The sequence below is a fragment of the Pygocentrus nattereri genome, chromosome 22, assembly GCF_015220715.1.
Source record: "Pygocentrus nattereri isolate fPygNat1 chromosome 22, fPygNat1.pri, whole genome shotgun sequence".
NCBI classification, from domain to species: domain Eukaryota; kingdom Metazoa; phylum Chordata; class Actinopteri; order Characiformes; family Serrasalmidae; genus Pygocentrus; species Pygocentrus nattereri.
This window is the reverse complement of record NC_051232.1, coordinates 34,823,369-34,848,999: the sequence shown is the minus strand read 5'-3', so window position 1 is coordinate 34,848,999 and position 25,631 is coordinate 34,823,369. Positions and strand designations below refer to the sequence as shown.

The following is a 25,631-nucleotide window of genomic DNA, read 5'->3' as shown; positions in this document are numbered from 1 at the left end:
GGGAGGGGTGTAAACCTAAACTTAACTCCTAGGCTTAGCCTTAAGCTAACCCTAGACTCTAAAACCCAACCCTAACACCTAACCTTAACCTAAGACTACCTTAAATCCAATCCTTAACCCTAACCTTAACCGTAGACTACCTTAAACCCAATCTTTAACCCTAACCTTAACCTTAGACCAACCGTAAACCTAAATCTTTAACCCTAACCTTAACCTAACCATAACCGATTAACCCTAATTTTTATTAACCTAACCCTAACCCTTAAACCTAATCCTTAACCCTAACCTTAACCTTAGACCAACCTTAACCCTAATCCTTAACCCTAACCTTAACCTAACCATAACCGATTAACCGAACGCTAAACCCAATCCTAATTTTTATTAACCTAACCCTAACCCTTAAACCTAACCTTAACTTAGAGGTTAATAATTAATAAATAAACGAATTACTTTATAAATTATAAATAATTAATTTGGACATGGGACACAAGCCCTGGCATGATCAACCTATGGCTGGCCGCCTCGGATGAAGGTGTATAGTGTTTAAAGGCTGAAACACCTGATGACTCTGAGGTACACTACTGATGATGTGTCCTAAAATTTCTTCATCTACTTAGTCATAACTTATCTTAGATAATAAAATTAATTTAATTTATACTACACCCCAAAACCCAATTACTGAGTGAGATTTATCACCAGTGTAGGCATGAGACCTGGTGAGATGATTTCTGAACCTGAGGACTTGTAAGAGGTCGGCCCGTGCATAACGATGACCCTTATTTTTTTCGAGGGCATCGGACACTCAGGGTTTATAACCCTGAACTTTAAACCCTAACCCTAACCCTAACCCTGACCCTGACCCTGACCCAGTCTGATAGATGAATATGGCACTTGGTAGCTGCCAATTCAACTCTCTCTTATTTTGTTTATTCTGGTTTTGTTGATATTCAATAATAATTCAGCTTCTAATAACCTCAAACAGAGCTACCGCATTTGACCACTGTGAACAACAATTTCTAAGTGCTCTTACTCTGAGAATGAAACAAGACCAAGACCGGTCTCTAGTACTAGTTACATCATTTACATAGTGCTTTTTACAACTTAAGTGGAATTGGGGTTGTAGTAATATACATAAAGAAACACATACTAACAATCCAAAGAGTGACAGTACAATTGTTACTATAAATAAAAGTACCTGGGATGAGCTGTAAGTGCTTATCAGGCGAGAACCAGGAGCAGTAGATGGATGGCTGTAGGAACATAACACATTTAGTAAAGGTATAAAATACTAACGTAAATAACAGAAGCAGATACAGGCATATTTATGTTGACTAAATGCATTTGCATAAGCAACAAGCCTTTCAAATTCAGTAGATATTGCTTCCAATATTTTCCGATATTTTTATCCAGCAAGATACAGATTCCATAACTTCTGTACTAGCGTAAAAGTAGAAATGCTTAAAAAATATTAAAAGTATTTAGTCAACATTTGTACAAGTTTTTAAATTACTTGAGTATCAGAAGTAATAGTTACAATAAAAATCATTATCATTCAAAATATCAATTGAAAAACGTTACTCTGACAGACCTCTAGTCAGTGACACCCTGTTTTCTTGTGCTATAATAAGTATTCTTAATCCCCTTATCAAATAAATTGATATGTTCATTAAGTAGCTGCTCAGATTCATTTTATACAACAAATGCTGAATTCTGAAATTCTTAATTGTTTCAGATATACGAATTTAAGCATGTAAACCAAAGGGCAGCACCAAATCATGCATTAGTTTAGTCAGGAGAAATTGCTGTTATAACTTTAACACCAGTGCCGGTCCCTCAGCGCCGGTCCCTCAACGTCTCTCCCTCAGCGCCGGTCCCTCAGCGCCTGTCCCTCAGCGCCTGTCCCTCAGCGCCTGTCCCTCAGCGCCAGACCCTCAGCGCCTCTCCCTCAGCGCCTCTCCCTCAGCGCAAGACCCTCAGCGTCTCTCCCTCAGCGCCTCTCCCTCAGCGCCTCTCCCTCAGCGCAAGACCCTCAGCGTCTCTCCCTCAGCGTCTCTCCCTCAGCGCCGGTCCCTCAGCGCCGGTCCCTCAGCGCCGGTCCCTCAGCGCCTCTCCCTCAGCGCCGGTCCCTTAGCGTCTCTCCCTCAGCGCCTGTCCCTCAGCGCCGGTCCCTCAGCGCCGGTCCCTCAGCGCCGGTCCCTCAGCGCCTCTCCCTCAGCGCCGGTCCCTCAGCGTCTCTCCCTCAGCGTCTCTCCCTCAGCGCCTCTCCCTCAGCGCCTCTCCCTCAGCGCCTCTCCCTCAGCACAAGACCCTCAGCGTCTCTCCCTCAGCGTCGGTCCCTCAGCGCCGGTCCCTCAACGCCGGTCCCTCAGCGCCGGTCCCTCAGCGCCGGTCCCTCAGCGCCGGTCCCTCAGCGCCTCTCCCTCAGCGCCGGTCCCTCAGCGCCTCTCCCTCAGCGCCGGTCCCTCAGCGCCTCTCCCTCAGCGCCGGTCCCTCAGCGCCGGTCCCTCAGCGCCGGTCCCTCAGCGCCTGTCCCTAAGCTCCGGTCCCTCAGCGCCTCTCCCTCAACGCCTCTCCCTCAACGCCTCTCCCTCAACGCCTCTCCCTCAGCGACGGACCCTCAGCGCCGGACCCTCAGCTCCGGTCCCTCAGCGTCTCTCCCTCAGCTCCGGTCCCTCAGCGCCTCTCCCTCAGCTCTGGTCCCTCAGCTCCGGTCCCTCAGCGCCAGACCCTCAGCGTCTCTCCCTCAGCGCCGGTCCCTCAACGCCTCTCCCTCAGCGCCGGACCCTCAGCGCCTCTCCCTCAGCTTCGGTCCCTCAGCGCCAGACCCTCAGCGCCTCTCCCTCAACGCCTCTCCCTCAGCACCAGACCCTCAGCGCCTCTCCCTCAACGCCTCTCCCTCAGCACCAGACCCTCAGCGCCTCTCCCTCAGCGTCAGACCCTCAGCGCCTCTCCCTAAGCGTCAGACCCTCAGCGCCTCTCCCTCAACGCCTCTCCCTCAGCGCCGGTCCCTCAACGCCTCTCCTTCAGCGCCTCTCCCTCAGCGCCTCTCCCTCAGCGCCTCTCCCTCAGCGCCTCTCCCTCAGCGACGGACCCTCAGCGACGGACCCTCAGCGACGGACCCTCAGCGACGGACCCTCAGCGACGGACCCTCAGCGTCTCTCCCTCAACGCCTCTCCCTCAGCGCCGGTCCCTCAACGCCTCTCCCTCAGCGCCTCTCCCTCAGCGCCTCTCCCTCAACGCCTCTCCCTCAGCGCCGGACCCTCAGCGCCGGACCCTCAGCGCCGGACCCTCAGCGCCTCTCCCTCAGCTCTGGTCCCTCAGCGCCAGACCCTCAGCGCCTCTCCCTCAGCGCCTCTCCCTCAGCGCCGGACCCTCAGCTCCGGTCCCTCAGCGTCTCTCCCTCAACGCCTCTCCCTCAGCGCCGGTCCCTCAGCGCCTCTCCCTCAGCGCCGGACCCTCAGCTCCGGTCCCTCAGCGTCTCTCCCTCAACGCCTCTCCCTCAGCGCCTCTCCCTCAGCGCCTCTCCCTCAGCGCCTCTCCCTCAGCGCCTCTCCCTCAACGCCTCTCCCTCAGCGCCGGACCCTCAGCGCCGGACCCTCAGCGCCGGACCCTCAGCGCCGGACCCTCAGCGCCGGTCCCTCAACGCCTCTCCCTCAGCGCCGGTCCCTCAGCGCCGGTCCCTCAACGCCTCTCCCTCAGCGCCTCTCCCTCAGCGCCTCTCCCTCAACGCCTCTCCCTCAACGCCTCTCCCTCAGCGCCGGACCCTCAGCGCCGGACCCTCAGCGCCGGACCCTCAGCGCCTCTCCCTCAGCTCTGGTCCCTCAGCGCCAGACCCTCAGCGCCTCTCCCTCAGCGCCGGACCCTCAGCTCCGGTCCCTCAGCGTCTCTCCCTCAACGCCTCTCCCTCAGCGCCTCTCCCTCAGCGCCGGTCCCTCAACGCCTCTCCCTCAGCGCCTCTCCCTCAGCGCCTCTCCCTCAGCGCCTCTCCCTCAGCGCCGGACCCTCAGCTCCGGTCCCTCAGCGTCTCTCCCTCAACGCCTCTCCCTCAGCGCCTCTCCCTCAGCGCCGGTCCCTCAACGCCTCTCCCTCAGCGCCTCTCCCTCAGCGCCTCTCCCTCAGCGCCTCTCCCTCAGCGCCGGACCCTCAGCGCCGGACCCTCAGCTCTGGTCCCTCAGCGCCAGACCCTCAGCGCCTCTCCCTCAACGCCTCTCCCTCAGCTCCGGTCCCTCAGCGCCAGACCCTCAGCGTCTCTCCCTCAGCTCCGGTCCCTCAGCGTCTCTCCCTCAACGCCGGTCCCTCAGCGCCTCTCCCTCAGCGCCTCTCCCTCAGCTCCGGTCCCTCAGCTCCGGTCCCTCAGCGCCAGACCCTCAGCGCCAGACCCTCAGCGTCTCTCCCTCAGCTCCGGTCCCTCAGCGTCTCTCCCTCAACGCCGGTCCCTCAGCGCCTCTCCCTCAGCGCCTCTCCCTCAGCTCCGGTCCCTCAGCTCCGGTCCCTCAGCTCCGGTCCCTCAGCGCCTCTCCCTCAGCGCCGGTCCCTCAACGCCTCTCCCTCAACGCCTCTCCCTCAGCGCCGGACCCTCAGCGCCGGACCCTCAGCGCCGGACCCTCAGCGCCTCTCCCTCAGCTTAGGTCCCTCAGCGCCAGACCCTCAGCGCCTCTCCCTCAACGCCTCTCCCTCAACGCCTCTCCCTCAACGCCTCTCCCTCAGCACCAGACCCTCAGCGCCTCTCCCTCAACGCCTCTCCCTCAGCACCAGACCCTCAGCGCCTCTCCCTAAGCGTCAGACCCTCAGCGCCTCTCCCTCAGCGCCTCTCCCTCAACGCCTCTCCCTCAGCGCCAGTCCCTCAACACCTCTCCCTCAGCGCCTCTCCCTCAGCGCCGGACCCTCAGCGCCGGACCCTCAGCGCCGGACCCTCAGCGCCGGACCCTCAGCTCCGGTCCCTCAGCTCCGGTCCCTCAGCGCCTCTCCCTCAGCGCCTCTCCCTCAGCGCCTCTCCCTCAGCGCCTCTCCCTCAGCACCAGACCCTCAGCACCAGACCCTCAGCGCCTCTCCCTCAGCGTCAGACCCTCAGCGCCTCTCCCTAAGCGTCAGACCCTCAGCGCCTCTCCCTAAGCGTCAGACCCTCAGCGCCTCTCCCTCAGCGCCTCTCCCTCAGCATCAGACCCTCAGCGCCTCTCCCTCAGCGCCTCTCCCTCAACGCCAGTCCCTCAGCTCCGGTCCCTCAGCGCCAGTCCCTCAGCGTCTCTCCCTCAGCGCCGGTCCCTCAACGCCTCTCCCTCAACGCCTCTCCCTCAGCGCCTCTCCCTCAGCGCCGGACCCTCAGCGCCGGACCCTCAGCGCCGGACCCTCAGCGCCTCTCCCTCAGCTTCGGTCCCTCAGCGCCAGACCCTCAGCGCCAGACCCTCAGCGCCTCTCCCTCAGCGCCTCTCCCTCAGCGCCTCTCCCTCAGCGCCTCTCCCTCAGCGCCTCTCCCTCAGCGCCGGACCCTCAGCGCCGGACCCTCAGCGCCTCTCCCTCAGCTCTGGTCCCTCAGCTCTGGTCCCTCAGCGCCGGACCCTCAGCGCCAGACCCTCAGCGCCAGACCCTCAGCGCCTCTCCCTCAACGCCTCTCCCTCAACGCCTCTCCCTCAGCACCAGACCCTCAGCGCCTCTCCCTCAACGCCTCTCCCTCAGCACCAGACCCTCAGCGCCTCTCCCTCAGCACCAGACCCTCAGCGCCTCTCCCTCAACGCCTCTCCCTCAGCACCAGACCCTCAGCGCCTCTCCCTCAGCACCAGACCCTCAGCGCCTCTCCCTAAGCGTCAGACCCTCAGCGCCTCTCCCTCAGCGCCTCTCCCTCAGCATCAGACCCTCAGCGCCTCTCCCTAAGCGTCAGACCCTCAGCGCCTCTCCCTCAGCGTCAGACCCCTCAGCGTCAGACCCTCAACGCCGGTCCCTCAGCTCCGGTCCCTCAGCTCCGGTCCCTCAGCTCCGGTCCCTCAGCGTCTCTCCCTCAACGCCTCTCCCTCAGCGCCGGTCCCTCAGCGCCGGTCCCTCAGCGCCGGTCCCTCAGCGCCGGTCCCTCAACGCCTCTCCCTCAGCGCCTCTCCCTCAGCGCCTCTCCCTCAGCGCCGGACCCTCAGCGCCGGACCCTCAGCGCCGGACCCTCAGCGCCGGACCCTCAGCTCCGGTCCCTCAGCTCCGGTCCCTCAGCTCCGGTCCCTCAGCGTCTCTCCCTCAACGTCTCTCCCTCAACGCCGGTCCCTCAGCGCCTCTCCCTCAGCGCCTCTCCCTCAGCTCCGGTCCCTCAGCTCCGGTCCCTCAGCGCCAGACCCTCAGCGCCAGACCCTCAGCGCCTCTCCCTCAGCGCCGGTCCCTCAACGCCTCTCCCTCAACGCCTCTCCCTCAACGCCTCTCCCTCAACGCCTCTCCCTCAACGCCGGACCCTCAGCGCCGGACCCTCAGCTCCGGTCCCTCAGCGTCTCTCCCTCAACGCCGGTCCCTCAGCGCCTCTCCCTAAGCGTCAGACCCTCAGCGCCTCTCCCTCAGCGCCTCTCCCTCAGCGCCTCTCCCTCAGCGCCTCTCCCTCAGCGCCTCTCCCTCAGCGCCTCACCCTCAGCGCCGGACCCTCAGCGCCGGACCCTCAGCGCCGGACCCTCAGCGCCGGACCCTCAGCGCCTCTCCCTCAGCTCTGGTCCCTCAGCGCCAGACCCTCAGCGCCTCTCCCTCAACGCCTCTCCCTCAGCACCAGACCCTCAGCGCCTCTCCCTCAACGCCTCTCCCTCAACGCCTCTCCCTCAGCGCCTCTCCCTCAACGCCTCTCCCTCAACGCCTCTCCCTCAGCACCAGACCCTCAGCGCCTCTCCCTCAACGCCTCTCCCTCAACGCCTCTCCCTCAACGCCTCTCCCTCAACGCCTCTCCCTCAACGCCTCTCCCTCAGCACCAGACCCTCAGCGCCTCTCCCTCAGCACCAGACCCTCAGCGCCTCTCCCTCAACGCCTCTCCCTCAGCACCAGACCCTCAGCGCCTCTCCCTCAGCACCAGACCCTCAGCGCCTCTCCCTAAGCGTCAGACCCTCAGCGCCTCTCCCTAAGCGTCAGACCCTCAGCGCCTCTCCCTAAGCGTCAGACCCTCAGCGCCTCTCCCTCAGCGCCTCTCCCTCAGCATCAGACCCTCAGCGCCTCTCCCTAAGCGTCAGACCCTCAGCGCCTCTCCCTAAGCGTCAGACCCTCAGCGCCTCTCCCTCAGCGCCTCTCCCTCAGCGTCAGACCCTCAGCGTCAGACCCCTCAGCGTCAGACCCCTCAGCGTCAGACCCTCAACGCCTCTCCCTCAACGCCTCTCCCTCAGCGCCGGTCCCTCAGCGCCGGTCCCTCAGCGCCGGTCCCTCAGCGCCTCTCCCTCAGCGCCTCTCCCTCAGCGCCGGACCCTCAGCGCCGGACCCTCAGCGCCGGACCCTCAGCGCCGGACCCTCAGCGCCGGACCCTCAGCTCCGGTCCCTCAGCGTCTCTCCCTCAACGCCGGTCCCTCAGCGCCTCTCCCTCAGCTCCGGTCCCTCAGCGCCTCTCCCTCAGCTCTGGTCCCTCAGCTCCGGTCCCTCAGCGCCAGACCCTCAGCGTCTTTCCCTCAGCGCCTCTCCCTCAGCGCCAGTCCCTCAACGCCTCTCACCTCAGCGCCTCTCCCTCAGCGCCTCTGTCTCAGCGCCGGACCCTCAGCGCCGGACCCTCAGCGCCGGTCCCTCAGCGTCTCTCCCTCAACGCCGGTCCCTCAGCGCCTCTCCCTAAGCGTCAGACCCTCAGCGCTTCTCCCTCAGCGCCTCTCCCTCAGCGCCTCTCCCTCAGCGCCTCTCCCTCAGCGCCTCTCCCTCAGCGCCGGACCCTCAGCGCCGGACCCTCAGCGCCTCTCCCTCAGCTCTGGTCCCTCAGCGCCAGACCCTCAGCGCCTCTCCCTCAACGCCTCTCCCTCAACGCCTCTCCCTCAGCACCAGACCCTCAGCGCCTCTCCCTCAACGCCTCTCCCTCAACGCCTCTCCCTCAACGCCTCTCCCTCAACGCCTCTCCCTCAACGCCTCTCCCTCAGCACCAGACCCTCAGCGCCTCTCCCTCAGCACCAGACCCTCAGCGCCTCTCCCTCAGCACCAGACCCTCAGCGCCTCTCCCTCAACGCCTCTCCCTCAGCACCAGACCCTCAGCGCCTCTCCCTCAGCACCAGACCCTCAGCGCCTCTCCCTAAGCGTCAGACCCTCAGCGCCTCTCCCTCAGCGCCTCTCCCTCAGCGTCAGACCCTCAGCGCCTCTCCGTAAGCGTCAGACCCTCAGCGCCTCTCCCTCAGCGCCTCTCCCTCAGCGTCAGACCCTCAGCGTCAGACCCCTCAGCGTCAGACCCCTCAGCGTCAGACCCCTCAGCGTCAGACCCCTCAGCGTCAGACCCTCAACGCCTCTCCCTCAACGCCGGTCCCTCAGCTCCGGTCCCTCAGCTCCGGTCCCTCAGCGTCTCTCCCTCAACGCCGGTCCCTCAGCTCCGGTCCCTCAGCTCCGGTCCCTCAACGCCTCTCCCTCAACGCCTCTCCCTCAGCGCCGGTCCCTCAGCGCCTCTCCCTCAGCGCCTCTCCCTCAGCGCCTCTCCCTCAGCGCCGGACCCTCAGCGCCGGACCCTCAGCGCCGGACCCTCAGCTCCGGTCCCTCAGCTCCGGTCCCTCAGCGTCTCTCCCTCAACGCCGGTCCCTCAGCGCCTCTCCCTCAGCTCCGGTCCCTCAGCGCCTCTCCCTCAGCTCCGGTCCCTCAGCTCCGGTCCCTCAGCGCCAGACCCTCAGCGTCTTTCCCTCAGCGCCTCTCCCTCAGCGCCGGTCCCTCAACGCCTCTCCCTCAGCGCCTCTCCCTCAGCGCCTCTCCCTCAGCGCCGGACCCTCAGCGCCGGACCCTCAGCGCCGGACCCTCAGCGCCGGTCCCTCAGCGTCTCTCCCTCAACGCCGGTCCCTCAGCGCCTCTCCCTCAGCTCCGGTCCCTCAGCGCCTCTCCCTCAGCTCCGGTCCCTCAGCTCCGGTCCCTCAGTGCCAGACCCTCAGCGTCTCTCCCTCAGCGCCTCTCCCTCAGCGCCGGTCCCTCAACGCCTCTCCCTCAACGCCTCTCCCTCAGCGCCTCTCCCTCAGCGCCGGACCCTCAGCGCCGGACCCTCAGCGCCGGACCCTCAGCGCCGGACCCTCAGCGCCTCTCCCTCAGCTTCGGTCCCTCAGCGCCTCTCCCTCAACGCCTCTCCCTCAGCACCAGACCCTCAGCGCCTCTCCCTCAACGCCTCTCCCTCAGCACCAGACCCTCAGCGCCTCTCCCTCAGCGCCTCTCCCTCAACGCCGGACCCTCAGCGCCTCTCCCTCAGCGCCCCTCCGCGCCAGAACCTCAAAGCCAGACCCTCAGCGCCTCTCCCTCAGCGCCTCTCCCTCAGCGCCTCTCCCTCAGCGCCTCTCCCTCAGCGCCTCTCCCTCAGCGCCTCTCCCTCAGCGCCGGTCCCTCAGCGCCTCTCCCTCAAATTTCAGTTTTATCCTCTAAACGCTCTTCCAGCACAGCCGTTAGCTACCTAGCTTAGCTGGCTGCTAACATTAGCTAAACCTGAGCTAGCTAATATAACAACTCAGGTTATTACACTCACAAATCGACACTGCCGGCTAAATTTAAATTAACACTTTTAAAAGTACCATTTTACTTACAAATCATGCGTTAGTTTAGTCAGGGTAAGTTGCTGTTTTAACTTTAACACCAGCGCCGGTCCCTCAACGCCTCTCCCTCAGCGCCTCTCCCTCAGCGCCTCTCCCTCAGCTTCGGTCCCTCAGCGCCTCTCCCTCAACGCCTCTCCCTCAGCACCAGACCCTCAGCGCCTCTCCCTCAACGCCTCTCCCTCAACGCCTCTCCCTCAGCACCAGACCCTCAGCGCCTCTCCCTCAGCGCCTCTCCCTCAACGCCGGACCCTCAGCGCCCCTCCGCGCCAGAACCTCAAAGCCAGACCCTCAGCGCCTCTCCCTCAAATTTCAGTTTTATCCTCTAAACGCTCTTCCAGCACAGCCGTTAGCTACCTAGCTTAGCTGGCTGCTAACATTAGCTAAACCTGAGCTAGCTAATATAACAACTCAGGTTATTACACTCACAAATCGACACTGCCGGCTAAATTTAAATTAACACTTTTAAAAGTACCATTTTACTTACAAATCATGCGTTAGTTTAGTCAGGGCAAGTTGCTGTTTTAACTTTAACACCAGCGCCGGTCCCTCAACGCCTCTCCCTCAGCGCCTCTCCCTCAACGCCTCTCCCTCAGCACCAGACCCTCAGCGCCTCTCCCTCAACGCCTCTCCCTCAGCACCAGACCCTCAGCGCCTCTCCCTCAACGCCGGACCCTCAGCGCCTCTCCCTCAGCTCCGGTCCCTCAGCGCCAGACCCTCAGCGCCTCTCCCTCAGCGCCGGTCCCTCAGCGCCTCTCCCTCAAATTTCAGTTTTATCCTCTAAACGCTCTTCCAGCACAGCCGTTAGCTACCTAGCTTAGCTGGCTGCTAACATTAGCTAAACCTGAGCTAGCTAATATAACAACTCAGGTTATTACACTCACAAATCGACACTGCCGGCTAAATTTAAATTAACACTTTTAAAAGTACCATTTTACTTTCGTGAAAATCTCTTACATTATTTTGTGAAAGCCAACAATAAAAACAGCCACTCGCTAGCTTAGCATAGCAGACACCAGCTACCTAGCTAACCTAGCTAAGTGTTAACTGCTGCTTATCTCTGTTTTACCGTGTAAACAGTCCGACATCATCAGATCAGCTCTGGGACTCCATTCGAGTGAATGTCTGACTGAAAACTGTCGGTCCGTCAGAAAAACTCCGCTTTACTCACCGAACGCGTTTTAACGCCCGAACTTTCCAGAATTCACTCTGAACGCCGCTCTGCTCTTCAACGGCGATGACTCATTCAGCGCATGCGCGTTCCTCACAACAGGTGGAGTCTACCCGCCTAAACACTGGTGGGTTTAGAAAAACGCCTAAATTGTAGCTTATACTCAACATTTATCATTTTAACTTGATATAAATGTGATACAAATTACATTTCAACATTGTATTTACTTAATTTTCTTCATAAACTTCACTTTCTAGATACTGTTGTTCTTGTTTTCCATTTTAATTTAAATGTACATTTCTGAAGTAGTGATCAAAAATGATTAAAAATAATAAAATGCTAAAAAATAATTATATCTAATATATATATATATATATATATATATATATATATATATATATATATATATATATATATATATATAAAATAATTAAAAATAATTATGGTCATATTCATAATGTAATCTCAATGTTGATTTCTAAGTATTTTGTTAAACTTTTCAGAACCACTTAAAATGAAAATTCTTTCAGCATTTTATCAACATTGAAACGTTTTTCAACAACATTTCAATACTGAAAGTCGGTCAGGTGCCCAGTGGAATGCTGCAAGTCAGGTATGTACCAAAAGAGTGCCAGAGGAATTCAGTTCAGCTCAGGACCCAAAAAATGGAAAATGTTATACGGACCAGGACAATTTAACACAGGTCCACTTTAGATGACACCAAAAACACCAAAACAATTTAGCATATCTGCATTACCAGCACATCACGCCTAATCCTTATCCTGCCTCAAACCACCTAAAAGCTAATAATAGAGCGGCTTTCCATAGTAATAGACAAATACTGCTTTTGCCAATTATTTCAATTAATTAAGCTCAAATGATATAATCGGTATGCACATCCAAAATAAATGTCATCCTTAACTGGGCCATATTTGGCCTAGAACCAATCTGTATAAATCAAAGTCATTGTATAAAAATGATTTTTGAAATTGAACTTTTGACGGAGAAAAGTTGACAGAGAGAACGATTTAATTCCTTTTGTGTGAGTCTGGCCCAAACAACACATGCCGTAACCCAAGTCTACCTCAGCTCCTAACAAGAGGCCCAAGTATGGCCCACACAACATGTGCCATAAGCTAAGCCTAGCCCGGCTCATGATATTCAGCCCATGTCAACAAACTGAGCCATAAGAGCTGAAAGTGGTACAGATTAGGCCCAAATGGACCTGCTATCTGGGGTGTTTACTTACCTCAGTGGTCAAAATTGCCTCAGCATATTACCTCCAAGGATCCTGTTCTAGCAGTTTTTACTGCGATTTTAAAAATTATTATTATTATTATTATTATTATTATTATACCATTTTGTTCATTTTTAATATTTAGATAGGTCATACACATTATTAATGCATATATCAAATTAAAAACTACATACACCACACACAACCTACATTAACCAAACAGATACATAATTATACAATTTAATAAATATACATTTAAATACACATTCACTAGCAATCATTTTATGTAACTCTGTACCGTCATTACACTAATAATACTGAAGTAATTCATTACTTTATAATAAACTTACATATTCATATACATACACATCAAGCAGCAGGTTCAGTATACCTCCCCATTTCTGCACTCCTTATCCCATATATTAATGACAACAGACATTTTGTAGCACATTTTAAAACCACGCATACACATTGTTTCATATTTTTTTCTTGTAGGGAGAAAGACCAAATAAATACTGCCCCCTGAATGTCAGAGTACCTCTACTGTGGGTCTATTTTGATGAGACACAAGACACCAAGCCTGTCTTCTGGCTCAAGAGAGAATCCCTGATGCTACTTCATCAGCTGGTCCGCCACAACAGCACTCATGGCTCGGGGTTAAGCATTGAAATAGCAGTATACATGTTCCACTGTCCATCGTGTAATTCACATAAAAATGAGGCGAATTCTCCCAAAAGTGGTTCAGCATCCAAAAAAAGAGGATCTCTCAGGGTTTTGTGGGAAATCATGCAGCTTTCCGATGTGTAGCCGGCACTACAGATGGCTGCCATGTGCGAATTAAAGCTCCAGGAGAACCTGATGCACAGTGCTACTGAAACCGGAAGCTTTACCCATCTGTGTAAATGCAGGCCATCATCAGGCAAAGTTTCTGGATGATTTTATAGGCTTCCCACAGTTTGTGCCACAAGTAACTGCATCCTGTGTCTCCCTACACAACTTCTGCATGGGAGCAGGAGATCTTGTTCAGCCTGAGGAGGATGAAGATGGAAAGGATGGGCAGGAGGAAGATGTTACAGATGCAGTCAGTGGGCATCGTCTATGGGAGCAGCTTTGCGCTGCCATCGCTGATGTGCACTGATGGTCCAGGAACTGAGAGTTTAATTATTGTGATTATACTGTAAAAACAGTTCCAAGTGATTTTACAACAAGAATAACCTTCATTAAAAGAAAATGTCAAGATATTTTAAAATAAAGAACTGACCTTAATGATTGAAGAGTCTATAAGTTTAAATTTGTGTAAGGTGGGTTTCTAATGGGGTCATCAATAAAGAATAAATTAATTAATCCAAAGAGAAAACCTATTATGATTAGTTCGCTGCATTTCAAGATTAACATTAAAACATGTCTGTACAAAAAAATTCAAAATCCAGAATTATTTCACAAAATAAGCTTTATTTTTAAAATGCATTAGTTAATCTCGCTAATAGGTTTCTCAAGAAGGCCGTACAAGCAGTCAGACCACTCCTGCTCTGCTCGCTCTCTCCTCTCTTCTCTTCTCTTTCCCTCTCCCTCTCCATGTCGTATCGCAAGAGGTCGATTACGGTTCCCTGCCTCTTCCTTTGTCTTTCCTCAGACGAAGGGGAAGCCACAGCACAAGACGGCAACATTTAACATTCAACATTTTCCAGCTAAAATTTTAAGCAGTTTAGGAAGATGCATTACCACACAAGCAAATCACTTCCTTTTAAACACTGTTAAGTTAAAAACATGCATGATTTTTGACTAATTGTCAAAAATGATGAATTTCACAATGGCAAATGACCCAGACTGGTTCAGCTATCGAACCTGTCTTACAGATCTATAGAGCTCCAAAAGGGTCCTGGTTAGACATCCAGGATAATCAACGCAGTCTTGCACTTCCACCGATATCCAAAACGTCTCCAAGTCAAATGTCCATATAAAACCCCTTTGGGACATCTACATCCAAGAGAGTCCATGGTCAGACAGTTAAAATATGAGACCGATCTTGTATGTCCGCTGACATCCACTAAAGGTCCTAGTCAGACGGTCATAACGTCTCCATAAGATGATTTCAATGCTCCATTAACTGATTTTAATGCTCTATAAACTGATGTGACTTCAGTGGCCCAGTTTAATTTAATTACTTTTAAATTCAATTTAATATTTTACAATGAAATACTGTTTCTCTCTTTCACTGTCTGCCTCTCACTGTCTGCCTGTTTATCTCTTTCACTGTCTCTCTCTTGCTCTCTCTGTTTATCTCTTTCACTGTCTCTCTCTTGCTCTCTCTGTTTATCTCTTTCACTGTCTCTCTCTTGCTCTCTGTTTATCTCTTTAACTGTCTCTCTTGCTCTCTGTTTATCTCTAACTCTGTCTCTCTCTTGCTCTCTCTCTCTGTTTATCTCTTTCACTCTCAGTCTCTCTCTGTTTATCTTTCACTGTCTGCCTCTCACTGTCCGTCTCTGTCTGTCTCTCTCCGTTTATCTCTCTTTCACTGTCTGCCTCTCTCTTGCTCTCTCTCTCTGTTTATCTCTTTCACTCTGTCTCTCTCTGTTTATCTCTTTCACTCCCAGTCTCTCTCTGTTTATCTCTTTCACTGTCTGCCTCTGTCTGTCTCTCTCCGTTTATCTCTCTTTCACTGTCTGCCTCTCTCTGTCTGTCTGTCTCCGTTTATCTCTTTCACTGTCTGCCTCTCACTGTCCATCTCTCTCTGTCTGTCTCTCCGTTTATCTCTCTTTCACTGTCTGCCTCTCACTGTCCATCTCTGTCTGTCTCTCTGTCTATCTCTCTTTCACTGTCTGCCTCTCACTGTCCGTCTCTCTCTGTGTGTCTCTGTTTATCTCTCTTTCACTCTGTCTCTCTGTTTATCTCTCTTTCAGTGTCTGCCTCTCTCTTGGTCTCTCTCTCTGTTTATCTCTTTCACACTCAGTATCTCTCTGTTTATCTCTTTCACTGTCTGCCTCTCACTGTCCATCTCTCTCTGTCCGTCTCTCTGTTTATCACTTTCACTCTGTCTCTCTCTTGCTCTCTCTCTGTTTATCTCTTTCACTCTGTCTCTCTGTTTATCTCTTTCACTGTCTGCCTCTCACTGTCCGTCTCTCTCTCTGTCTGTCTCTCTCTGTTTGTCTCTTTCACTGTCTGCCTCTCTCTTGCTCTCTCTCTGTTTATCTCTCTTTCACTCTGTCTCTCTCTCTCTTTCACTGTCCGCCTCTCACTGTCCGTCTGTCTGTTTATATCTTTCCCTGTCTGCCGCTACACTGTCTGTCTCTCGCTCTGTTTATCTCTCTTTCACTGTCTGTCTCTCTCTCGCTCTTTCACTGTCTGTCTCTCACTGTCTGTCTCTCTCTTTCTTGGTGTATCCGTCTCTCTCGCTGTCTGTCTCGCTCTCTTTCTCTCTCTCTCTCTGTCTCTCACTGTCTCGCTCTCTCACTGTCTGTCTCGCTCTGTTTATCTCGCTTTTTCTGTCTCTCACTGTCTCTCTCACTGTCTGTCTCTCCCACTGTCTGTCTCTCTTTCTCTGTCTGTCTGTCTGTCTGTCTCTCTCTCTCTCTCTCCATACATGATTGAATAACATTAATGTTTTTTTCCTTAAAGGATGTGAAATCTCACTAAAACCTCTGTTTTGTTCTGAAAATGTTTCATAAATAGTGAATTAGTCATTTTAAATTATAAACTGTGGTTGGTTGGTGTAGTGCCTTCTGCACTGTAGACTGGGATTCAATCCCCACCTGGGCAGCACCCTACACTACACCAATAATAGTCCTTGGGCAAGACTCCTAACACCATCTTGGTCTCCCTGTGTAAAATGATCAGATTTTAAGTTGCTCTGGATAAGAGTGTCAGCCAAATGCCAGAAATGTAAATGCAAACTCAGTATATCCTTATATATATATTTATTATTATTTATTATTTGTATTATTATTATTATCATCAGTATATATTTATTATTCATTTGTTCTCGAGAGTGCAAGCTATAATCTGTTTACTTTCTGTGCAATAATTCTTAGATATGTAATATTATATAACGGACTGCTGCTCAATTTTGTTGTACACTGTGCAATGACAATAAATGCATGTTATCTTATATCCCACATATTGCTCAACAATTTTAAGTTAAGGGAACGTTTTTGATGATTTTGTACACCCAAATGGCATTTTGGAGTTGAATTAACTTATTGCTAGTTAGTCTGTTGCTATGGCAACTCTGAAACCCCACAATAAAAAATGAGTCATTTCTGTTGGTTTTAATGGTTTCAGTAAAGTTGCTGAATAAATGTGTGTAACTGAGTGAAGGTCAGTCACCTGTGAAATACAGTTACGTTTGTTTTGTTAGCATGATCTCCCTGGATGAAATGTATTTATTTCCATTGGCTCTATTTGACTCCCTTTGGCTCTATTTGGCTCCCTTTGGTTCCCATTGGCTCTATTTGGCTCCCTTTGACTCCCTTTGGCTCTATTTGGCTCCCTTTGGCTCTATTTGACTCCCTTTGATTCCCTTTGGCTCTATCTAGCTCCCTTTGACTCCCTTTGGCTCCCATTGGCTCTATTTGACTCCCTTTGGCTCTATTTGGCTCTATTTGGCTCCCGTTGACTCCCTTTGGCTCTATTCTGCTCCCTTTGTCTGCCATTGGCTCTATTTGGCTCCCGTTGACTCCCTTTGGCTCTATTTGGCTCCCCTTGGCTCTATTTGACTCCCTTTGGCTCTATTTGACTCCCTTTGGCTCTATTTGACTCCCTTTGGCTCTATTTGACTCCCTTTGGCTCTATTTGACTCCCTTTGGCTCAATTCTGCTCCCTTTGGCTCTATTTGACTCCTTTTGGCTCCCATTGGCTCTATTTGACTCCCTTTTGGCTCTATTTGGCTCCCATTGGCTCCCCTTGGCTCTATTTGACTCCCTTCGGCTCCCATTGGCTCTATTTGGCTCCCTTTGGCTCCATCTATTTGCATGTTGGGCGTTTCTTTCCTGGTTTTCCTCACCATTTCTGCACTTTCATTCCTCCCAGGCTGTCTTTCCTGAGGCGTGTGACCGTCGTCGGGCTCTTGGCTCGGAGTGAAGGTTGTCGGTCTTTCCGCTGACCGGCCGCTGACCTGCTCACCTTTCCCTCCCCGGCGAACTGATTAACGTGACTTCGGTAGAAAGTTTCTCAGGCGTCCACTGAAACCGAGCAAGTTGAAGAGCGCAGATTTTCATGGCCATTTTGCGTCTTCATGGAGGATTGGTAACCGTGCCACGCGCTCCAATATTAATCAGCGTAGCCTTTCACAGCGGCCGCGCGCATGAAGCTGAAATGCTTCAAGCGGAGCGGCGCGTGAATGCGGACGGGAGTCGGAACCGCCTCCTCTTATTCACGGGTTCGGTTCCGATCCAGCAGCGCCATCCAGTGTCCGTTCCTATGGTCATTTCATTTCAGAGGTTAGGGTTAGAGGTCACGATCGCCTCCATAAGAGAAACCAGCATATCATCATTACACTCCAGTCTGACTGCAGAGCGCAGCTTCGCGTGTTTAGCTCTCAGTAAATGTGATGTGATATTCCTTGTGTTCCTGCTGTAACGGATGTTATTCCTCTGTCCGGCGCTCTGGATCCCGGCGGCCCTAAAGGACAAGCTCTTTTCAGGTGCTGTAAAACCGAATGACCTGTAACCAGAGCCCTTTAAAGGGGTCAGATATACGAATTTAAGCATGTAAACCAAAGGGCAGCACCAAATCATGCGTTAGTTTAGTCAGGACAAGTTGCTGTTTTAACTTTAACACCAGCGCCGGTCCCTCAACGCCTCTCCCTCAGCGCATCTCCCTCAGCGCCGGACCCTCAGCGCCTCTCCCTCAACGCCGGACCCTCAGCGCCTCTCCCTCAACGCCTCTCCCTCAGCACCAGACCCTCAGCGCCTCTCCCTCAACGCCGGACCCTCAGCGCCTCTCCCTCAGCTCCGGTCCCTCAGCGCCAGTCCCTCAGCGCCTCTCCCTCAAATTTCAGTTTTATCCTCTAAACGCTCTTCCAGCACAGCCGTTAGCTACCTAGCTTAGCTGGCTGCTAACATTAGCTAAACCTGAGCTAGCTAATATAACAACTCAGGTTATTACACTCACAATTCGACACTGCCGGCTAAATTTAAATTAACACTTTTAAAAGTACCATTTTACTTTCGTGAAAATCTCTTACATTATTTTGTGAAAGCCAACAATAAAAACAGCCACTCGCTAGCTTAGCATAGCAGACACCAGCTACCTAGCTAACCTAGCTAAGTGTTAACTGCTGCTTATCTCTGTTTTACCGTGTAAACAGTCCGACATCATCAGATCAGCTCTGGGACTCCATTCGAGTGAATGTCTGACTGAAAACTGTCGGTCCGTCAGAAAAACTCCGCTTTACTCACCGAACGCGTTTTAACGCCCGAACTTTCCAGAATTCACTCTGAACGCCGCTCTGCTCTTCAACGGCGATGACTCATTCAGCGCATGCGCGTTCCTCACAACAAGTGGAGTCTACCCGCCTAAACACTGGTGGGTTTAGAAAAACGCCTAAATTGTAGCTTATACTCAACATTTATCATTTTAACTTGATATAAATGTGATACAAATTACATTTCAACATTGTATTTACAAGTTTTATGAGTTAAAAGGTTTTCTGGAGAATAAAAGAACAAACGTAGTTCAACAGAGAGTTTTATTTCATATGGATGGAGATGAGCTGAGCTGTTCAGATCCAGTTTGGTTTTAGTTTTGCTGATCAGAACAGATTTGGGTTAATCGATCAGAATCAGGCCTGTGTTGCTCCAGTTCTGCGAGAGTTCATACGTTAGTTTGTGTGTAAATTACTGGGTCCTCGGTCACACGGCAGTTTCAAACGTCCTGAATTTCACCACAAATCATGAACTCGTGGCTTAAACAGTAACAACAAACTAATTTAACACGAGCACACGTTCAGAACCTGTAAACGTTACCATGGAAACAAGAGAAAATGACGTCCAGTAAGGACCAGAATGGCGTTTACAGGTGAAGTGAATGGACCGAACACCTGCAGCTGTTGCCTTTTCATTCTCTAGTGTTCTTTGCAGCTTTTTAAGCGCCGTTTAGAGATTCAGCAGCTGCGGAGTCTCTGCCCTGGAGCTGCGGGTGTTCAGCTTCATGTTCGGACGATTAGAGCTGCGGATGTCGTTTACCGAGCTTAGCTTCTGTTCTGGTTATGTTTTCTGTGTGGTTTCCGTTGGTTTCCGTGTTCAGATGAAGGTGTAAATGTTTCAGAACTGCTCAACATTAAAACCAGTCTGTGCCGCAGTCTGTGAACCTGACCTTAGTAAACACTTCTCATCAAACTAGCCTACATCTGGACTTACGTACGGCTGGGGCAACCGGCCCATAGTGATCACCCGAAAAGAGAACAAACACTCAGCTGGGAACGTCATCATGAGCCCAAACTCTGAATGATGCAAACCCAGTGCAAGACGAATTGGCTGTCCAGGAAACAGAGCAGTGGTCAGTGTTTTTAGGCTGGAACAGAGACGTTTAAGCCTGTAGTTTACAGTAACACACCAACCCACAGTTTATAGTGATGTAGTACTGAGTTCTGTCAGTTCACAGGCTGATATTTCATACTGTCCAGAATTGTTGGTGTGTTGGGTGAAGATGAAGGGAACATGAAAAAATGACTAAATTTGTTTTTTTTATGCTGTTTGTTGTGGATCTATAATCCTGGTTCAAACTGCAGATGCTCTGGAAACAGTTCTAGGATCATGGAGCAAAGGTCCAAATCACACTAGAGAAAATCAGCCTGTTGGTGTCGGAGGACTGAAAGTCGGTAACTGCAGAAATAAAGCAATATCCAAGCTGTTCCTCCAGATCCACACAGGAGGGGTTCCCTCCCCACAGAATCCTGCTTTTCACATGGTCATGCTAGTCCCCTGACCAGCCCAGACCAGTAAACACTGAGTGGAGAGTCCAACAAGGATCTGGTGATAATCTGACAGGAGAGGACATATAAATATTTAGAGCAATTAAAATGCCACATTTGCCTAAAAATGAACATTCAGTCCGTCGTCAGTTTACAGATGCAAAAGCGCTGAATCGTTTCTCTCTGTGTCGAGTTTAATTATGGATTCATGTGGTTAAAGTTTCATGTTTACACAATCCCCCCTTGAAAACCCACCCCCACCCAAGGTTAGCTACTTTAGTTCTGCACTGGAGCTGCAAGGCTAATGTGGCTAAAAGCTAACGTAGGTCTGTCGCACGGAATGATTTTGGGGAACACAGGGCTGATTTTCCAGAGAGAGATTAGGCCTAGTCCCAGACAACACAGCCTTCTGAACGGAGAGTCTCCACTGAGAGGACTTTGTCTACAAACATCCTGTTTATAGTCCTAAACTAAGATAATAATAATAATAATAATAATAATAATAATAATAAGTTGAACTTATATAGCGCCTTTACACAAAACCCAAGGTCGCTTTACAAATGCATATCACATTACACAAGGCCTGAGGAAGATGCAGGAGAAAAATGAAGGAGAAAAAGATGAGATTTCAATAAAGATTTGAAGTGAGAAAGAGAAGAGGTAGAGCGAAGAGAGAGAGGCAGAGAGTTCCAGAGCAAGGGGGCCGCAACACTGAAGGAACGACCACCCATGAGCCTGAACCTAGGGACCACTAGAAGGCCTGCTTCCGAAGACCTGAGGTTACGAGTGGGCTTGTAGGGTATTAGAAGGTCGAGTAAGTAAGCAGGAGCCAGGCCATGAAGTGCCTTGAATGTGAGGAGTAGAATTTTATAGTGAATACGTAAAGTAATGGGCAGCCAATGAAGTCTCTGAAGAACAGGAGTAATGTGCTCAGATTTTTTAGTGTATGTGAGAATCCGTGCTGCAGAATTTTGCACTATTTGTAACAACCTAAGTGACTTAGCGGGGAGCCCATAGAGCAATGAGTTACAATAGTGCAGGCGAGAAGTAACAAAAGCATGGACCAGAGACTCAGCTGCAGCCGGGGACAGTAAAGGACGGACACGTGAAATATTGCGAAGGTGGAAAAATGCTGACCTAGACAGAGACTTGATGTGCGGTTCAAAAGACAAAGAAGGGTCAAAAAGAACACCTAGGTTTCGGACAGTGACAGATGGAGTGATTATAATATCATTTACAGTGAGAGCAAGATTTTTGAGAGCGTTAACAGTGGACTTGGAGCCAGTGACTATAAACTCAGTTTTATGTGCATTTAAAGAAAGAAAATTTGCCCTAAGCCAGGAGTTCAGGTCAATAAGACATCTATTTAACTGGGGTGGAGGAAACAGTGCTGCTGGTTTGAAGCTGAGATAGATCTGAGTATCATCAGCATAGCAATGAAAATGTCAATTGTGACTACGAAAAATATGACCGAGGGGGAGAATATAGATTATAAAAGGGAGGGGACCAAGGACGGAACCCTGAGGGACACCATATTCAATGGGCACTGTGTCAGACGTATGGTTCCCAATTTAAATAAACTGAAGCCTGTTAGTCAGATACGAGTGGAACGATAGTACGGTTCCAGAGAGACCAATCTCAGTGAGCCTAGTTAAAAGAACATTGTGATTTACAGTGTCGAAAGCAGCAGTGAGATCAAGAAGCAAAAGAATGGAGATGCAACCTGTATCTGCGGAAAGGAGAAGGTCATTTAGGACACAGAGAAGAGCAGTCTCGGTGTTATGATGCAAACGAAAACCAGATTGAAATTTTTCAAATAAATCATTAGTGTTCAAAAAATCAAGCAGCTGGGAAGCCACAACTTTTTCTAGAACTTTAGAGATGAATGGGAGATTTGAAATAGGCCTGTAATTGCTCAAAATTGTTATATCTGAGTCAGGTTAATAATAGGTGTGACAGCTGCTGTTTTTAAAGACACAGGAACATATCCAGAAGTGAGTGAAAGATTAACCAAGTGGCATATTGGTTCGGAGAAGATGGAGACACAGCGTTGAAGAAGATGGGTAGGAACAGGGTCCAGTCGAGAGGATGAAGTCTTAGAGTTAGCCATAATATTGACAATAGAAGTTGAGTCAATCAGAGAGAAATTTGAAAAAGAAAGTGACAGAGTTGGAGAGAAAACGATAGGCCCATGGCAGTCAGCAGGGGTATTCAACAGGTCTTTGTAGATGGTTGACACCTTGTTACCGTAGAATTTCAGAAAGGCATTACATAGAACAGTTGAGGCAGTATTTGGAGTTGATGGGGGTCGCAGAAGCTTATTTACCACTGAAAACAGAAGCTTGGGATTCTGACCAGCAGCACTGAAAACATCCGCGTAGTATGATGCACGAGCATTGTTTAGTGCTACTTTGTATGAGGCCAGATGATCAGTGTAAGCTAGATAGTGAACCTGCAACCCGGATTTCTTAAAAAGACGTTCTAGACGTCTTCCAGCTGTTTTCATATTGCGGAGAGCAGGAGTGAACCAAGGCGATCTATGAGTAGAAGGCACAGATCTAGTTTTCATCGGTGCCAAGGTGTCAAGACAAGCACGTAGAGTACAGTTATAGAATGATACAGCAGATCTGACAGTCAAGGGGAGATTTTACACTAATTCATATTACAGAAGAAAATTAGACCTTAATTCAGGACTTTTATCTTATCTCACAGCATATCTTATCTCAGATTAGGAACTTGTAATCCACTCAATGGAGCTGGATAATCGACCGTTATGTCTGTTGTCGAGCAACCGATGATGCACACAATCAGGAGATCCTTCAGACTCTGTAATTATAATGAAGTTTATCCTGATCAAGAAACGTGGGTCGTTAATTCCAGACTGTTTGTTCTGCAGCAGTTATTCAGGCATTATTCTGATAAGGACTCTTATTATGAAGGGCGGGTTTATCTGAATCAGTGAAGCCGTTCTTTATTAAACTGTATCAAAAAGCTTTTAAATCCAGCACATTAATGACACCTGGTGGTGAGACGCATGTACTGCAGCTATCAGGATAAAAGCCCAGATGTTTATCTAGCAGTGGTTTGAAGTGTGGAGTTCATCTCTGAAGCAGTAAAGCTGAATAATAACATAAACTGGACTCTGATGAGTTACATGAATAAAAACTACCTTGTTTGAGAGGCTCAGTGTCATTTACAGCTGATGTTTATATCAGATTTCCTGATAAACTCACTGCCCTGGAACATCACTAAACAGTCCAGCTGTTTCTGCTTCAGATATGAAACACGAATCAGGCCTGAAGAGTTAGAGTCGAGCTGAAAGAGTCGAGGAAAGAGCCTCAGATCAGACTCTGCTCTGAAAATCAGGTTTGTGCCACTTCATCTAATCATGTGAATGTGCCCTGTGTGGCTTCCTCTGTCCACATCAGTCAGGACAGAACTCCTGAAGTTCAGTTATGCTGATTTTATCAATTCTAATTCACCAGCAGATTAAAGCTCCTCTGACTGCAGGACTAGGCTTAATCCCTTCCTAAGGAACTGACCCACAGACTTAGATCAATAGTCCTAGAGCTCCACTGCACAACTAACCAAACTCTGGACACCAAACACGTCTTTACTGACTCGGAACCACTGTTCTCTGCAGGAGTCACACAGCAGGTGCTTACTTTGGGTCCATTTTGGAGGAGCTAAGCTGCAACTAACTCACAGCAGAAGATGAAGTCCTAAGATCTTAAACTGTAATTTAGTCCAAGGCTTAATCTATGTTTGTAAAATATCCCTGAAAGGTTGCATAGCCATGTATCACGGCAGGTGTAATGAGCGTTACAGGACACTTTGGGTTCTGCTTTCCTTCTCAGTAAATGTGCAGAAAAAGTCAGTGTAGAAATGCAGAAGCATAGGTAGGTGTAGGTGTGTGTGTGTGTGTGTGTGTGTGTGAGTGTGAGAGAGAGAGAGAGAGAGAGAGAGAGAGAGAGAGAGAGAGAGAGAGAGAGAGTGTGTGTGTGCGCGTGAGTGAGTGAGTGAGTGAGTGAGTGAGTGAGTGAGTGAGTGAGAGAGAGAGAGTGTGTGTGTGTGTGTGTGTGTGTGTGTGTGTGTGTGTGAGCGTGAGTGAGTGAGTGAGTGTGTGTGTGAGTGTGTGTGTGTGTGTGTGTGTGTGTGTGTGTGTGTGTGTGTGTGTGTGTGAGTGTGAGAGAGAGAGAGAGAAATGCTGGTTAAAAGACGATTAAAATTTTCTGCAAAATTAACTGGTTAAGATAACCAGTGATAGGATTATGGTGATAGGAACCAGACGTCCCTCTAAAAGCTCCTCACAGTGGTGGTGATGGGAACCAGACGTCCCTCTAAAAGCTCCTCACAGAAAGTTCCTACATGAACTGGTTCTGAATTCACTGCCTGATGACTGAGACGCTGTTTTATGAGAGTTTAGAGAACTTCAACTCCATTCATGGTGGAGGGAGACATGCAGGGCGCTGTGCGGCAAAATAGTCCCCAAACTCAATATTCCAGATTTTCCACTATTTTCCATCACCAACATTCCATATAAGCTCAGAAGACTCGTGTAGGTTCTCTGGAGGTTCTGGATGGTAAATAAAGTGTCTATATCTGTGTTGTAGTCATGGCGACGCCTGGTTCCCATCACTGTAAAGACGTCTGAACCGTTTCACATCAAACCCTCTGAAAGAGTCTGGATCTCTGATTACACCTCACACACTGAGTTATGGGCGGAATTTTGAAAATGTGGTGTAATTCTCCTTCAAACAGAATAAGAATGATGCAGATGCATCTGTCGGCTCTGTTGAATATGAATCTGTATGTGTCCAAAAATTACAGCTGAATGTATCAAACTCTTGTTGAGCTGAGTATCTGTTCAGAAGGAGAAGTATTTGGTGAACCACTCCTGTCTCTGTGGGTCTTGAGGGTCCGGTCCTGTTTCGATCACTCTCTGTTCAGACGGAGTCCTAAACAACAGGCAGACACAAAGCAGTGACTTTTAACTACATTAACTACAGTGTAGAAATACAAGCAGGAAAGTGGATCAGAAAAAGGTGACGAAATATGAAATTCTATATGTATATAATAGTATGTCATGTTTGAAACATGGGTTATTATTATGGGGCTTTAAAGCCGTTATGCTGCAGTAAATTCCCCACGGACTCTGCTGCTGCTGCTCAGGACATTCACAGCATGTTCAGTTCAGTAAAGTGTCTCAGAGCTGAAAACTGAAGTTCTACCACAAGCTTTTCCAAAGGCATCAGTAGCAGAACTCCAGCGTGGTTCCACCCTGACGGAAAACACCTGGGTTTTTATGTAAACCAGTGGGCAAACATCTAGTGCTGTAGTGTGAAATTTCTCCAGCAGGGAGCACTATTAGCATGTATTTGCAATGAAACTACATCAGAAAGGTTTACAGTAACATCTATAATAACAACGGTGAAGTGCTCAAATGTTCGCTGCTCTGTGTTTTAACTGTTTAGCTTAAATGACACTTCAGCTTCTTCTGGCTGCTGTGCTCATGCACTGTGTGTCAGTGGGCTGTGTGCATCTCACCAGACCGTGCAGGCTGTAGTTGAGTAGGAGATGCAGCGGTCAGTGTGACCCCTGTGTGGACACTGTGAGGTGTGGATTTCTTTA

General features: G+C 50.5%; 1 protein-coding gene and 1 long non-coding RNA gene across 7 annotated transcripts in view; both read right to left on the bottom strand.

Moving 5' to 3' along the window:
* Positions 1-13,523: 13,523 nt before the first annotated feature.
* On the bottom strand, positions 13,524-18,523 carry LOC108414827. Of its 2 annotated transcripts, none has more exons than XR_001856930.1 (3): positions 18,487-18,523; positions 17,091-17,707; positions 13,524-13,714 (listed from the first exon to the last, which is right to left on the bottom strand). It is a non-coding gene; the product is annotated as an uncharacterized LOC108414827 (long non-coding RNA). The 2 variants fall into 2 exon arrangements; XR_001856929.2 differs by lacking the exon at positions 18,487-18,523 and adding an exon at positions 18,385-18,457.
* Positions 18,524-18,759: 236 nt separating this feature from the next.
* The window catches only part of fam184b (family with sequence similarity 184 member B), a 36,623-nt gene continuing 29,751 nt past the window's right edge, over positions 18,760-25,631 (bottom strand). For 4 of the 5 annotated variants that reach the window (XM_017687727.2, XM_017687729.2, XM_017687730.2 and 1 more), the window contains exon 19: positions 24,716-24,958. In XM_017687727.2, coding sequence (XP_017543216.2) covers positions 24,868-24,958 — 91 coding nt within the window. In that variant the 3' untranslated portion in view covers positions 24,716-24,867. Of the gene's footprint in view, positions 20,070-24,715; positions 24,959-25,631 lie in introns of those variants that run through there. The other variant, XM_017687728.2, reaches the window with a different exon arrangement.